Source organism: Eufriesea mexicana, unplaced genomic scaffold (genome assembly GCF_001483705.2).
Source record: "Eufriesea mexicana isolate 0111107269 unplaced genomic scaffold, ASM148370v2 scaffold474474812, whole genome shotgun sequence".
Lineage (NCBI taxonomy): Eukaryota > Metazoa > Arthropoda > Insecta > Hymenoptera > Apidae > Eufriesea > Eufriesea mexicana.
This window is the reverse complement of record NW_016907966.1, coordinates 1319590-1335660: the sequence shown is the minus strand read 5'-3', so window position 1 is coordinate 1335660 and position 16071 is coordinate 1319590. Positions and strand designations below refer to the sequence as shown.

Sequence of the window (16071 nt, the reverse complement as noted above, 5' to 3'; positions counted from 1 at the left end):
TTATTTATGTATATAACTACATATAACATACCTTTATGGTTTAACTACTCTTATCTTCTGTCTCTGCCAGGGTTTATTTTACGTTGATATATCAAAAGCTGTTAACTAACATGTCATATCATACCTCTTTCTTAGTCAAATTAAGGCGAGGCAAGTCGATTATTAGTATCTGTGAGAAAAAGAAAAATTCCTTGGATTTATTTCAAATATTAATAATAATTAACACAAAAATACTTTTTATATCTGATAATAAAATAACGCATATTTTAGAAGTTATCGAGAATCTTTTATATTTTTAATATATTTTTTTGAAGAATATTTCATAATTTAGAATAAACTTACACCATTTGGAATGATTTTTAGATAGGCAATGTTAATGTTAATCATAAAGGGTGTCTCAAAATTCACGCAAGCAGTAATTTTAATAGAAAACAAACAAATCTTCATTATTATTTAAATATTGCTTAAAAATGAAGATACGTTGTTCTTTCGTATAACGCTCCAATTTTAATAACCATAAACTGTCAGCTGTCACGCTATTTTTGATTTTTCGTTGACAATATTTTACTTCACAACTGGCGCAAAATTCAAATCTTGCGTGAATTTTGGGACACTCTTTATAATTACCATGCTTTATTTTATATGAAGTTTTCTAGATACCTATCTAAAAATCGCCAATTTTCCCGAATTATAACAAGAAGATAAAGAAGAGCATGGGTGTGCCACGGTGATCGTATCAAGTTTTGTATAGTTACTGTATTGGTAATTCCATTGGTAGATAGAAAAATATTTTTGACAGTATTTTAACAGCCTTTCGTTTTATAGGTAGACAAAATTTCATAGGATGAAACACTGACACACATGGGAATGACAATGATAAAAATTCTGAATGACGAACTTCTTACGACCAAGCACATTACGTGTCGTGGTTGCTCGAATTTCTAGTATGCTCTGCTTGGAGGTATTCAGTCTTAGACCAACTTAATAAGTGGTTCACCTCGAATCTTATTTGAAACAATAGTGAAGTAAAAGTGAGATGAAATGTTACTATAAACTGGTGTGAATGAATTATAAATTCACACGAGACATATCATACTTTAAGATATATTAATGATTTATAGCAGGAAATGATTATGTATGTTTTCCAAATTTGTTGTAAATTGTTCTATAACACATTTCTGAGATAATACTGTGCATAAAATTCGGATATTTTGCTTCATTGTTAAACGCTTAATATTTATTATATAATCATTATTAATCTTTCCTTAATACTCATTAATCAATATTACATAATATTATTAACATATCTATATTACATTAAATAATTGATGTTAATAATAGTATAATAATGTTATAAAGGATAAACTATAGTAATATTGATAAAAAGATAATTAGATAGACAGATAAGACGCCATGATAACTTCTCGCCACGCATATAAACGTTTTCCTTTCTTTGAGTTCTCTGGATTTACAGTATGTGCAAAGGCCTCAGATTATGCGTGTTATCGTTCTTGTAACGACAATTAAACATGTTTTTAGAAAACGTTTGAATATATTGCTACATGGAAACGAATCTTTAGACAGAGCCCTCGTGTTTTATGGATTTTCCATTTTCACAAATCCTTTTCCTTTTTCTTTTGTACTAAATTGTTGACAACTAGGTATTACGTAATTAGAATTATAAACAAATGCACAGTAGAACCTTGTAATGTTAGTAACAAAATCTCATTTCTTCCTATGGTTTATTTTTTTTGTTAAACAGTGTTTTAATGGGTATTTTATGTGATGAGTATAACTGGATAAGTTTGAAAAAATTATTATTGCAATTCTACTATGCTATTTACTACAGTTAAATACATAAAGCTCATAAATTATTACCAGGAGATGGGCAAAATTACATTTTACGTTAATTATATTGCTTCTTGAACATATTTTGGTTAAACACTTCTTCCTTTTTCTTGGAAAATATAATTTTCTTTAATATCCTACGCCTATGTAAGTGAATGGTCACTTCATCCACGTAAAGAATGAGTCAGCTTATAGATAAATGGCCACTAATTTTCTATTCCTTAGAATGCGTAAAATCACGCTGGGAATGGGTTTTCTAATCTGGATAACACCAAAATAAATGCCTATTTTTATTATTTTCCTTCCTTACCTATAATCATATGAAGAAAAGTTTAAGGTAGAAAATATTTATCACGAAGAGGCAAATAGTAGCACAACAAAAATTTTCTTTTCGAAATAATGGTTAAAATGAGATAATAAGAATTTAAAATTAAAATCGAGATTCATAAAGTAATACAAATTTTATTATGCTGTTTTCAATAATAAATGGTAACAAATACTTTATTCAAAGATTAAGTTTATGATTTTCGTGATTTCATGATCAATGTTTTTCCAAGACGAAATAATATTTTTGTTACTACTACATTATAGTTGACAAAAGACAAATCCATCCATATGTATCATGTGTATATCCTCGACTAACCTTGAAATTTTTTCATTTTTAACCTTAAATAGCAAATTTCAGTTACAATATCTACATTTTTTTATGAAAAATATCTTCGTCCATACTTATTTTCTTATCATTATCAAAATTAGTAAACGCAGGATCATTTTATCACACTTCATCATTTAAATTCAGATTACATAAATGAAATTATAAATTATCATTTATCATCATCATAAGAGAAACATGACTCTTTTCTCTCCCAGTCTAACCTACAAAACTCATACTGTTTCCAAATCTTCTCTCAGTAACAAATCTCTACTCATAATCATATTTTAATGAAACATTTACCTAACCTCTTTTTCCACTATTATTCATTTTTCATAATATACTTTACTCCGAGAATTTTTTCGTTATTTTCCTTTATTTTGTCTTTTCTGCATTCATTTAGATTATCCTCACCTGTTACTTGTAATTCTTCTTATTTCCCTAATCATCCATGTCGTATTTTTCCTCTGTGAGCAATAAGAATAATGATACGAGGCAATGATCGGCAGGTCGTCGGCATAGTTTATGAAACGAGATTTCCGATCGGCATCCATTGTTAAGAATTTAAGTTTGAAAACGATCGCGTACATAAATCGTGTACACACCACGGAACTGTGCTTTCCCAAGTTCCGGTGGTTCCGCGAATCCTGCCTGTGCCAATTCCGACAGTTGATGCAATCGATGAACTAGAATTAAACCAGGAAGAAATATAATGCTCTAGTATTTCATTGCCTGACGGTAAAATTTGCTTACCGAGGCGAAATTTCAATTTCGCTGTTACTTCTCACGAAAATTCTTTTAACCTTTGCTTTATTACGACGTTAGCTCCATCTGTGTCGATTTTCGTCTTCGTAAAGTTTCCTCGTATTATATTATTTGTTCGACAAAGATTCGTGGTATATTCCGTTAAGAACAAGATAATAATGGATATTCAGAATAATATACACGAATTTTTTAGTATGGTTATATTTTCTTTCGAAGTGTTATACGTAGTATACACTATGAGAAACGCTATAAACGTTGCCTGATATTAGGCAACCAAATTGGCGTATCTGTATTCAGTTTCACGCAACTGTTATAATGAGCAGTGATGTAATCTACAAATAGGAAATTGAATTTTTATATTTTAGATTAAATTTTCATTAAGCTATTCTTTCACGAAATAAAATTACTGATTTTTATGAAACAAAATTAATTGCTAAAATGTCGATAGTACAAATTAATCCAAACATGCCATAATTTTATTTTTACAGCAAGGTTGAATATTACTTGAATTGAAAGCTATTTTAATAAAATATTGAATAGATTTCTTCAATCAAATTTCATTAGAATAATTTTGTAATGCCATTTTCACAATTAGATTTGACAGTATGAAGTTTTTTAATAATAAGATAGCAGATACCAGATACTTTCATATGTGTATATATATTTATATATATATATATATATATAATTATAATATATTTTATATATATATAATAATTTTTGTATTATATGAAATAATTTTTACTTATTGAAAATTTCTTAATATGGTTACAATTGGACACATCGAAAATTAGAAATAACTAATTTATTATTTCATTCTTACTTTCAGATAAGAAACGCCACTGCAATCTTTATTATGAATCTCTCGGTGTCAGATTTATTGTTCTGTTGCTTCAATCTTCCACTTGCTACATCAACCTTCTGGCATAGTTCTTGGCATCATGGAGCACTTCTATGTCGGCTGTTTCCTTTATTAAGATATGGCTTGGTAGCAGTCAGCCTTTTCACGATACTGGCGATTACAATTAACCGTTATGTTATGATAGGACATCCCAGACTTTATCCTAGGTAAGTAACCTAAATATTTCACATTAAACTACTTTAGAGTAAAATGAATTGTAAAAATAAAAAATAATATGATTTTTATTTGCAAATTTACTATTTAAAAAAAGTTATATACGTTTGGGAACCGATAGATACGATCTAAAGAAACGTTTGTACAGGTTCATATAAAATTTAATTCTCATCAAACTTTATAACGATATTTTTTATTTTCAGGCTATACAAATCAAAATACTTAATACCAATGATTTTGAGTACGTGGATCATCGCTTTTGGTGTTCTCATTGTTACGTGGTTTGGAAATTGGGGTCGTTTTGGACTAGATGTTGCGATTGGTTCTTGTTCGATCCTTCCAGACGTACATAATAGAAGTCCAAAGGAATTCCTTTTTGTCGTAGCCTTTTTAATACCTTGCATCGCAATCGTTGTTTGCTATGCAAGAATTTTTTATATCGTTCGGAGAACAACCTCTAAAAGTAGAAAACGCAACGCAAATGCTACTACTGACGCTATTGAAGCCATTCATGATGTAAGTGTACACAGTAGAAGAAGAAAAATAAACAAGTCTATATTCTCCAACTCAAGTCCAATAAAGCTTTTCTTCGCGCTTTCTTTTTACACTTGTCTCTTGCTATTCTCTTGCTATCTACACCAGTTGCTTTCATTTTACTCCTCCTCTCTTACACTTTTATACTACGACTGCAGTTTCTTTTCACAAGCACTTCTTATCGGCCAATCACTTGTGTTCTTTCACGCGTCCAATCACATCTCTTTTTAACCAGCCCACACATTTCTTGAATAAAGGCGCGTATTTCAAATTACTGTGAACATAAAATTTTGAATAAAAATAAAACTAGAAGAAAAATTAAAAAAAGAAAGTTTTTATCACTTTAAAATGTAAGATGAATCCATCTGGGCATCGTTTATGATCAAGCAAAGTGGCATAATAATAACCTGTACTTTATTCCAGAGACGATCTATATCACCCAACAATCAAGAAGAAGAATTATCAGTCTTGGGCTCCAGCTGTGCACCAAGTGTTTTATGTGCAAACTTTTCCTCGAGACGCACCATAACCCCACCAAATTATTTCAAGTGCTCATGTACGCCGTCAAGATCGGCGATCGACGAATCACTATCGGAGCAATCTTCGTCGGAACAAAGCTCAGCAAAGGAAGAAGAAGAGGATGAAGAATATGATGAAGATAAAGAAAAAATGCAACGGATAAAGACAAAAAATTGGAAGAAGTACGACAAAAAACATATTAACCAATCCGATCACGAAATATCGATTCAAAGAATCGTCGAAATCTGCGATAAAGAGAGGCCCAGTTTAGAAATAAAAATAGACGATATACCGTATGTGGATGATCTAGATACGGCGGAAACCGTTTTCTCAAACGACCGGATTAAGATCAAAGAATCGACCGACAAAGCTTCCGCGAATGCTCGAAATAAGCTGGAGAGAATGGCCAGCCGAGCTTCGTTCATCATCGAGTCGGCTCTCTGGGTACAAAGATTAAACTCGAAGACGTCAACGGGTAGCGATCGATTGGATAGTTCGAGATCAAACACGCCTGATCGATCAACGAAAAGAAAGCCCACTGTAGTTCGTAGAGAATCGAAGATTAAGCACGTTAGAAAGTGTAGGAATCAGGATAGCCCACCAAGGATGAGTAATAAGGATAAAAAGCTACTGAAAATGATTCTGGTGATATTTTCATCGTTTCTTATTTGTTACTTACCAATCACAGTTACAAAGACTTTCAAGGATGCCATTGATTGGAGGGGCCTGAATATCGCGGGATACATCTTAATTTATTTAACTACTTGTATAAACCCTGTGGTATATGTGGTGATGAGTTCAGAGTACAGAAGTGCTTATAAGAACTTGTTGCTTTGTAGAAACGATTCTGGAGTGAACAATACAGTAAGAAAACTACCGGAATGAAGACTTTTTAATTCTCTGCTTGAAATATTAGGTTTCGTAGGATTAAAGTTAAAGGAAAGTTAAAGTGAACAAAAATAAAGCGACTTCTAGATACTTTATAATTTTGTATATTTATATAAATGTCATATAAGTATTGATTATATTAATTGACAATTAAAGAAAAGTTTTAATCATTAATTTCTAAAACAATATAGTAAAATATTATTCGAGATAAATACTTGATAAAAGGATATTATTTGTTGTTTAATTAGAACAATTATTTAAGTTCAAAAAGAAATTATTTTTGTCTATATGAATTTGAAATTTTATACTTTTTAGTATTATAAAATTAGGTATGCTCAACGACTACGTTTTATTAATGAATATGCTATCAAAACCTAATATAAGTTTGATATTAACATTTAGTATACTAAAATTTATAGTTTAACATTTTCAGTAAAACAATGAAACTCATGAAATATTCGCTACTGTATATATTTACTGTAGCGTGTATTATTATTAATATGTACTTAATTTTTGACTTTCTAATCCCGTCATTTATTAAATGCGTGTTATTCTACAGAAAATGATAAAATAGTATAGTGATAGTATAGTAGATAGGTCAGTATATGTATTGAATCTATTTAGATATATAGTTATTACCGAAATGATGCATCGATGTATCGCCATATGACTTCATAATTTTTTATAAAGGGAATTTAGCATATAAAATTAAGTCATATTATTATATAATAATTCTGTAAATACTTTAAATTTTATTTCCGTAGTAAATATTGCTTATATGTTAAATGTAAATGGTAAAAGAAACTTAAGATAATTAAGAAAGTTAAATACATTAAGCTTCTTTATCGTTATAATATTATGTTACCTTTTTAAATATTTACAAAAGTAATACGTATAAAGTATCCTTCCAATATTATAAAACAATAAAATGTATACACATATAAATGAATAAAACACCAAAGATCCTGGACTGCATTATATTATTTTGTATCACTATACTGTGAGATAATGTGGTAATGTCTAATGTATCAGTTTTCTTCTTTTTTATTTTTCCGGATTTATATTTCAACAATATGAATAATTTCCGTAACTAAGTTTAAAATTTTAATTAATTTGAACCCTTTATATTATTTACTCATATTTAATAAATGAAAAGTAGTACTAAAATAATATATTTCGTTAGAAAATATTATTTATTCTTACGATTTAATTTACATTTTAATTATAGTTTAAAATATTATAACATTTAACGATAAATAATAAGAAACAATTGAACAGCGCACAATATACATATATCAAATACAGTATTTGCAAACTGGTAATATTTATAATCTAAAAAATAAAAATGTATGAATTCTGATCATGTTATGAATTGTAGGAGATTTTCAAAACAATCATTAAAAATATTTACCTATAAAATTGTACGTGGCTACATTAATACTGCATTATTTATCAAATTTAAGTAAATATAATTATAAATATATAATTACAATTAAACGAGGTATTAATAATTGCGAAATAAACAATTATAAAAAAATTATTTCTATTCTAATATTTATAATAATGGACGGAGTGAATTTATATTTCTAATAATTTTTGTACAAAAATAGGCAAATGTGCTGATATATCCGCAAAAATTACATGTTCAAAGCGTTTGCGACTTATAATATATAGAAATATTATACAAGTCGAATCATAACTTTGCCTACCAGAAATGTTTGTAAATTTACAAAGCAAAAAATTTTTAAAAGCAATTATTTAATTTCAATGCAAAATATTGTATAATAACAAATTTTTGTTCATACATAAATAGTTTTATTAAAAATATTTCAGTTCATGTTTTTCACTAATAAAAACTTTTATCATTAACAAAATTAAATTAAAAATATTTTTACACTTTCAATCCTTCCAAGAAATATAGTTCCCTTTTATAATTCTAATTTTAAAGTCATGACTTTTGTATTAAATTTCTTGACAGAATTAAATAAAAAAGACAAATTATTATATTTGATTGAAATATGATCTATCTAAGAAGTATAATCTGTATTTCAATAAAATAAAAGACATATCTGGTTGATAAGGTTATCGTTTCACACTGCATTTACGTACGTATGTAACAAAATCATTCAGGTATCTATTCTTTCGTGACCTACATGTTATATCTATATTCAGTGCAATAAATTTACTTGAGCCATTTTTAAGTACATAGTAAATGAAGAAATGTATTTCGTTTGTTTGAATTTTCTTAAGATAGATAAAAATGATCTAAATTTTCTGTGAAATATATCTTAAATCACTATAAGTACACTTATTAAGAGTATTCCTAAAGGGTTATTATAAGTACACTTATGTAAAATGGTCTAGTAATTCCTAATATTATTCTATACTAACATCATAGAGATTCGTTAGTAATATTTTTGTCACATTTACAAAAATATTTATATCATCGTCACGGTAAAAACTTTGTTTAATATTGTAAATATCATTTTTATTTTATTCGATAAATTTTTCTTTAATTATATTATGTTATAAAATTTCATATGAATATTGTATAAACAATTACCAGACCATTTATTTATTATACAGTATTGCTGATAATTATTTATACATGTAATAAAATTGGAGCTTTATTTTTAAAATATCAATTTTTTATCAATTAAACAGTTTAAATAATAAGCAAAAAAATAAAATAAAATTTTAACTGAATATTGAATTGATAAAGATTACTTAATCGGAATTTACTAAATCTTTATATATATAACGATGACAAAAAATGTGAGTAAAATAAAAAATAATAGTAAACAGTAATCTACATGATTTAACGCAACAACTTCTAATGAAGAAGCAATGATGTGAAATAAATTTTCATTGACATTACTTCGTGTAATTAAGAGCAATACTATACAAATTTGAATATTTCTTAGGTACAGCTTAAGAAAATATAAGGCAATTAATAATACATCGCATATCTTATGTAAATACAGTGTGTTTAAAGGAATTAAAAGGATGATCCGTTTAATTGATACTCCATAGTTTCATTTTTGTTCTGTTGTACCATATAGATCAAATTTACGATACAATTAAAATTTTTATAGATTAAATAGAAGTTTCATATATAAACATTATTATATTTAAAAAAGTAGTTCTTTGCAAACTAATTTCATTTTTTATTTGCATAAGTCGACGTAATTATAAAACGAAGATATAAAAGAAATCAACTTTTTTTGTTTATGTAAATGATGATATTCTATATTATAAGTGTTTATGAAAACTATTTACTATCTAATCCTGGCCTTTCTGAAAGACTACAATTTAATTCATGATGCTTACGAAGAAAGAAAAAGAAAAAAAGGAAACAGAAAAAAAAAGAATATCACGTGAATCATCCTCCATATACAAAACAGGAATCACAATCCTATTATCAATTGTATTTTCTAATTTCATACCGCACTCAGTAACATTCTTTCCTTCTAACCGCTATCCCAAATACTGGGACATATTAAAAGTATATTAAATAAAATTATATTAAATAAAATAAAAAAGTCACGGAATATTTAATTCGCATCTAGATTAGGCGGTACAGCTGCACTCTGTATCGTACTGATATTCATTTGATTCGGCCACTTTTTTTGTTCTTCACCTTTTCCGTTCTGCGAATGCGGTGTTACTTTTGTGATATCGAGTGAACCTTTGTCTTTATTCTTGAAGAACATCGCGGCAGCTGCTGCACTAATGCAAATCCCACTAATTATTGTCAGCCACTTCAGGAATCTTTTAATAAACATTTATAAGTTATTAAAATTTATATTCTTTGCTGGCTAAATATAAAATATCCAATTTCATATGTATAGATTAAAATCTTTTTAGCCATTGACTGATTAAAAGTAATATTTGATATCAGTTATTTTATACAAATATAAAATTTACATATATTATAAAGCTTAAATTTCACAGGTTTAAACTCCTCAAAAACCAAATAAATCGTGAACGATAAATTAATTCATTTTATCGCAGTAAATCAAGTTAAATGAGGATATTACTTACCCGACTATGCTTATTGTTTTGAATACGGTTTTCAGTTTTTTCACAAACTCGTCATCGAGTAGTATTCCCTCCTCGACCCAGAATACTGGAAACAGACACTCTGGGAAGTTTTTCATCAACTTGAATTTTTCCACCTTATGAAGGGCTATATTAAATTGTAGCCTCTTGTGCGCGCTTAAAGGAGTGGCTGTCATTGGTTCAAAGTCCATAGCAATGCCATGATCTTCCTATGAAAGGAAAACAGGTTTATTTATTTTCTTTCCTTTTTCTTTTTTTTTTTTGGTATTCAAATAATAACAATTGAGCATACACTATAACTCAAGATTTTTATAAATAACTACATACACTGAGTAAATAAAAAATAGAAATAGATAAAATGTGTTGAATCTTATTGTTAGGAGGACATTAATCTCTTTAAGGGAGAAATTAAGAATTCAAAGGAGCATTTAATATTTAATAAATTATCACTGTTGTACTACTTTGCTTTTCTTTATAAAATATAATTACATTATATTTTATATAAGATTTCACATATTAAGAGAAAACCCAGCTATAACCTAACATTCCTGCACTTACAATGTCTGAAGAAAGTATTTACAAATTTTTTTATATAAAATTTTGGTTTCTTTATTTTGTTATTTTTGTTATGTTAACTCTGTTCAACAGCAAAATTCATTTGTTACTAAAATAGGAGGAATTAAATCTTAAAGATACAAAGAAACGAGTTAAAAATAGAAACAGATCAACATCTACCTCGTTCGGATGAAGTCCCTGAACCATTTGACAATATTTTTCTTCTGATCCAAGAAAATGTGGTAGAGAAGCGATAAGTGGAGCACCTACGCATTTGGTCAGATCTAGCAGGTTCTTTGTTAAACAGGTTTCTGGGGTTGGGCAAAAACACTTTTCCAAGGGATTTGTACTCATATCTCCTAAATCAGCTGTATAATGAAACGTATTGATACCTGTGAAACAAATTAAAAATAAATATTTTATAATTCAAAAGAGTGTATTTAAATTTAATAATAATGTAAGTTTCACTATGAAATATCGGAAAAAACGAGCGAAGAAACGTTTTTCAAGATATGTAAAATAAAAAACATTCTTAGAAGTTTTGAGTAGCATTTCTAATACCTATTTTATTTTAAATTTATTTTTTATAACATATATATTTACATATACATCTACAGCATACTTATAGTTGTATTATACATAGCTTTCACCTTTGACTTTAGTTTTGTGATCAAAACGGGCACCCAAGCTTCTACAAATGTCTGGAGAAAAGGAAACGATATCATCTTTTTCCGTGAGCAATGGCGCGAAGATTGTCGAGTCTGTGCCATTGAACTGGTTGCAATGGTCTGCGGACCAAATATCCAATGCTGTTTTTCCATTGACTTCGGTCACTCGTCCAACGTCCTTGTAATTTTTTATTCCTCGCATAACTCGTATACGGTCAGGAAGGACTGTGCCATTTTTCTAAAAAATGAGACAAATGTTTAGAGTCACGATTAATGTCACACTCAAATGACTCAAAGTCAAGTGACTTGTTTAACGCAAGTAAAGTTTATGGAAAAATTTGAGTTAATTTAATTTAAAATATTTTTATGAATATAGTATTGTCTTAAAAATATATTATTATAGAATCATAATGATGTAATGTATGTATGTACAGGGCCAAATAAAGCGAACAAATAACGTCCCGGTCCATCAGGAATTAAAGCGTCGGCATTCTCTTTCAAAGCGTTACAGATGGCGGTAGAAGCGAAATCCTTCACTGTACAATCAACCGGTATACCATCGAAAAGTATTTCTCTCGCTTTCGCTCTCACGAAGACGGACTTAGGTTTCTTGAAAATACTATCCACAGCCTTATCTATAAATATGAATGTTAATATTAATTAAATTAATATTGATATGTTATTTCCTACATAACAAAATAGAGAAGAATAAATAAACTGATTAAAATTCTAGAAAGGAATATTATGGTGATATAAAAGAAGGAAAAGTAAATGAAATTAAAAAATTAGTTACATAGAAATCATCCATTTTGGTTACTCTGTTGGATTTTACATAAGGTTTACCATTATCTAATTTATAGAGAATGAAATTTTTATATTTTCATATAATTATTTTATCTGATCAGCTACTGTGTGCTATTTTCCATGATTCTCGAGTAATTAATAATTAAAAAGTAATTAAACATGGTTAATAATTAAAAATGACAAGTATTCCCTTATTACTGTATACCTCAAATCTAAATACAGAAGTCTATAAGCACTGCACACAACACTATGTAAATATCGATATTAAGTGTACCAATATAAGCGTGAGAAACTATAAAGAAACGAACAGAAGCATATGCAATAGGCTAAACAAAGCGTTACGCAAATCAATTGATTCGTTCTTTCAAGGCGAGAGTAAGTAACTTATCGTTAGCTAGGTATAAGTAAAACATTTCTCTCCACCCTCTTTCGTTTAGCCATAACAGAAATTCTTAAGTATTCTCAACTAAGGCCAAGCCGACCTTTACTTTTGGATCGAAATAAAGAAGCATTCGATCTGATGAAAGAAATGAAGCCTAACGTCGTGGGAATGATTCACACTTACTGAGGATTCCTATAGCTGCCGGTTGTTGCTGCAGGGTGAGTTTGACTATGCTCAGAATTAGAACATGCGGGATTACTATTTCCTCCTCGCCCGTTAAACTGCCGCTTTTCGATGGATTAAAATACCAAGTTGATTTTAGACTGTACTCCAAGGTGTCGTCTTCTTCTCGATCGACCATATCCACCTTCTGCTTGTATTCACTGGAAAATATCAGGTATTAATATACTGTAATTCCATTAAATAATTTAGCTACAATATGGTACCAAGTCACTACAAGGTTATAAATACATATCGCTCTGATTTTGAGGTATAATTTTGTAAACAATTAAATAATAAATATGCATAAAAAATAGGAGCTTTGGTGCTTTAGTGTGTCATTCCAATTGCTTATGCATGATTTGTTACTTACACTAGTTTATACAAATTTTATGAAATGTACCATAAATTCATTTTAGGGTTACCGGGGAGAGTTTCTCGGTCTTCCCCCACTTCCAACGCTGTTCCTGCATCGCTTGCTCATCACTTACCAACATGACCGAAAGCCGGAGAGTAGGCAAACCGAGAGACTCTCCCTTACTCCTAACGCCAAGATGCCATTTTGGTAACGAATAAAAAATTTTTCAAACGAATGACACTCTTGTTTCAGTTATTAAGGAGTGGAATACTATAACTTTCAATAGTTATGTTTTTTTAATTATCTATCTAGGTTAGTAAGTAAAGTAGTAAAAGTAGTAAGTAAGTAAAGTAAGTAAATTGCAGTTTTCAATTAGAGACAATTTTTGTCATTCCCTTTTTATTACATTTCTAAATATAAAATGTAAATTTGATATTCTAGAATTTCAATTTGAACGAAGAAAAATAACAGTATAGAAACAAATAATAACGTAATATGATAATGTAATATGATAATATGTAATGTAATAAAATGTAATTTTATACAAAACTGAACCTGATATCTACGATAGACATCTTGCTGCAGATATGAGCCGTGATGGCGCTAGTGAGTTAAATGAAAGATAGTCTTAACACTGCCTACTCGTGAAATGTCGTACTTAAATGTTCATTATGATAGGAATTAATTATTTGGAATAGAAAATTATTTAAATTGAAATAGTATTTAATAAAGACTCACTCATAAAAAAATGGCCCTACTTCCTGGACAATCGGCGTCGCGCCTCCCATGATCTCCATATGATTCGTTACGTTGAACAGATAAATTTTGAAGTCCAGTGGAAGAGGGAAGTCCGACCATAAGTCCCGCATTTCCGAGTTAGCTTTCAACGCTATTTGCTATTCATAATTATTTAATTAATATTTAAATCTGATCGAATACTACTTTAATATTTTCAACTATAGTTGACATATATATAATTTATAAATTATATGTATAATATAAATATTATACATATATTTATATTTATGTTTAGATTTATATTTACATATTTATTATACATATAACTATTATTATCAACCTTGATAATATCAAGATTAGAATTTGATATTAAATGCTGAGTGAATTTTAATTATGTCATGGAGAAACAAACAATGATTAAAAAACGCTACTGGAATAAATTTAAATATAGCGCCACAATGTCACGTAATATCGAATTATAAATATACAGGTAGCCCTCCTATAACACGGTAGATAGATTCCTAGAAAATGCCGTGTTGTGTGAAACCGAGTTGTATGAGACTCAGACGCAGTACAAAAAGGAGGGTTATGTTCCGAAAATTTACTAAAAACAAATTTCTTTTAATTCTACATAAACAACTTAATTTTTATTAAAAATATAAATGTATGTACAACACAAAACAAAAAAAAAACAAAAATATTATTTTAATTTAATGCAACTTTAATTTAATAAATTTCTTCGTCGTCACTGCTCCCGTGTTATAGGATACCGTGTTGTAGAAGGGTTCCCGCAATTTATGAATCGTGTTATAGTGAAATCGTGTTATAGTGAAACCGTGTTATAGGATGCCATGTTGTAGGAGGGCTACCTGTATAATGAAATAAGAAATTAATTTTAACCGATCAAATCATTAATTGAATAGAAATTTTACTGTACTTTATTGCAATTTAAATTATGATCAAAATATTTAAACAATAACGATTTAATTATTCTAACGTATTTTTAATTTACGCATTACAAATTTAATGTTTTTTGAATGTGTTGGTATATCCTTGTACACATTCATACATTATTCTTTCCTATCTCACCTACATTATTTACATGTGTTGTTGTGTTTAAAATATACAAAAATCCCTAGTCTAGTTATAATTTATTGAAAGGTGAAAAATATGATTGACTGAAATCTCAACACCGCTAACAACTCTCGATCCGCGATATGTGCAAGGAATAAAATAAAAACTTAATCATTCTATATAATGTCCCACATTATCTAATTAAATATAGGATAGAAAATTGTTACCCATAGACGTAACACTTTATTATGATTCCGAGCGTTTTGTCGCCACGTCATCGATGTTCTTGTGTTTCTTTAAAACTGTTTATTATATAAAATTATAGTTGATTCTCATAAATGCAAACCATAGGAAGAAAATGCGATAAGTTCATTTCTATTGATATTCTGACTCACGTTACTCAGTAGATAAAAGAAAATATTTTAATTTAGTAACATTTTAATATGACAATATTTTAATCTAATAATATTTTAATATAGTAATATATTAATATGACACTATTTTAATTTAATAATATTTTAATATGATACTATTTTAATCTAATAATATTTCAATATAGTAATATAATTTAATAGTATAATTAAAGTATAATTATAGTATAGCGTAGTATGCTATACTATAGTATATAATATAGTAAATATATAGTAATATTAATATAGTAATACGAGAACTTGATTTTTATGTTTTATATTTCAATTAAATATACATTAAACAAAATGTAAAATGTAAAGTTTATAAAAATATACAACAGTATAAATAACGCAAAGCGCAATTTAAATGCGTATAAAAAAAATTAATTTATCCTTAAGACCATTTAATGTCCAAATTCGTGTCCCTTCCCTTTTGAATCTGTTTATTTCATTACTTGTATGTGTGCATAGTTATATTTACTTATAAAAGATTTCTACATTATTATTTATATATGTATAT

The 16071-nt window shown here is 28.3% G+C and overlaps 2 protein-coding genes across 2 annotated transcripts in view; one reads left to right on the top strand and one right to left on the bottom strand.

The window, feature by feature from the left end:
• The first annotated feature begins 3841 nt into the window (after positions 1-3841).
• LOC108548935 (G-protein coupled receptor moody) lies at positions 3842-6278 on the top strand. Its single transcript, XM_017902087.1, has 4 exons — positions 3842-3868; positions 4095-4333; positions 4544-4856; positions 5298-6278. Exons 1-4 carry the CDS (start codon positions 3842-3844, stop codon positions 6276-6278), a joined length of 1560 nt encoding a protein of 519 aa, XP_017757576.1.
• Positions 6279-9835: 3557 nt separating this feature from the next.
• LOC108549207 (sensory neuron membrane protein 1-like) overlaps positions 9836-16071 on the bottom strand; it is a 15588-nt gene continuing 9352 nt past the window's right edge. Inside the window, exons 3-9 of the mRNA XM_017902490.1 lie at positions 14068-14225; positions 12936-13135; positions 11999-12201; positions 11549-11804; positions 11079-11290; positions 10326-10552; positions 9836-10052 (exon numbers count right to left, since the gene is read on the bottom strand). Of these exons, the coding sequence (XP_017757979.1) occupies positions 9836-10052; positions 10326-10552; positions 11079-11290; positions 11549-11804; positions 11999-12201; positions 12936-13135; positions 14068-14225 (1473 nt within the window). The remainder of the gene's footprint in view (positions 10053-10325; positions 10553-11078; positions 11291-11548; positions 11805-11998; positions 12202-12935; positions 13136-14067; positions 14226-16071) is intronic.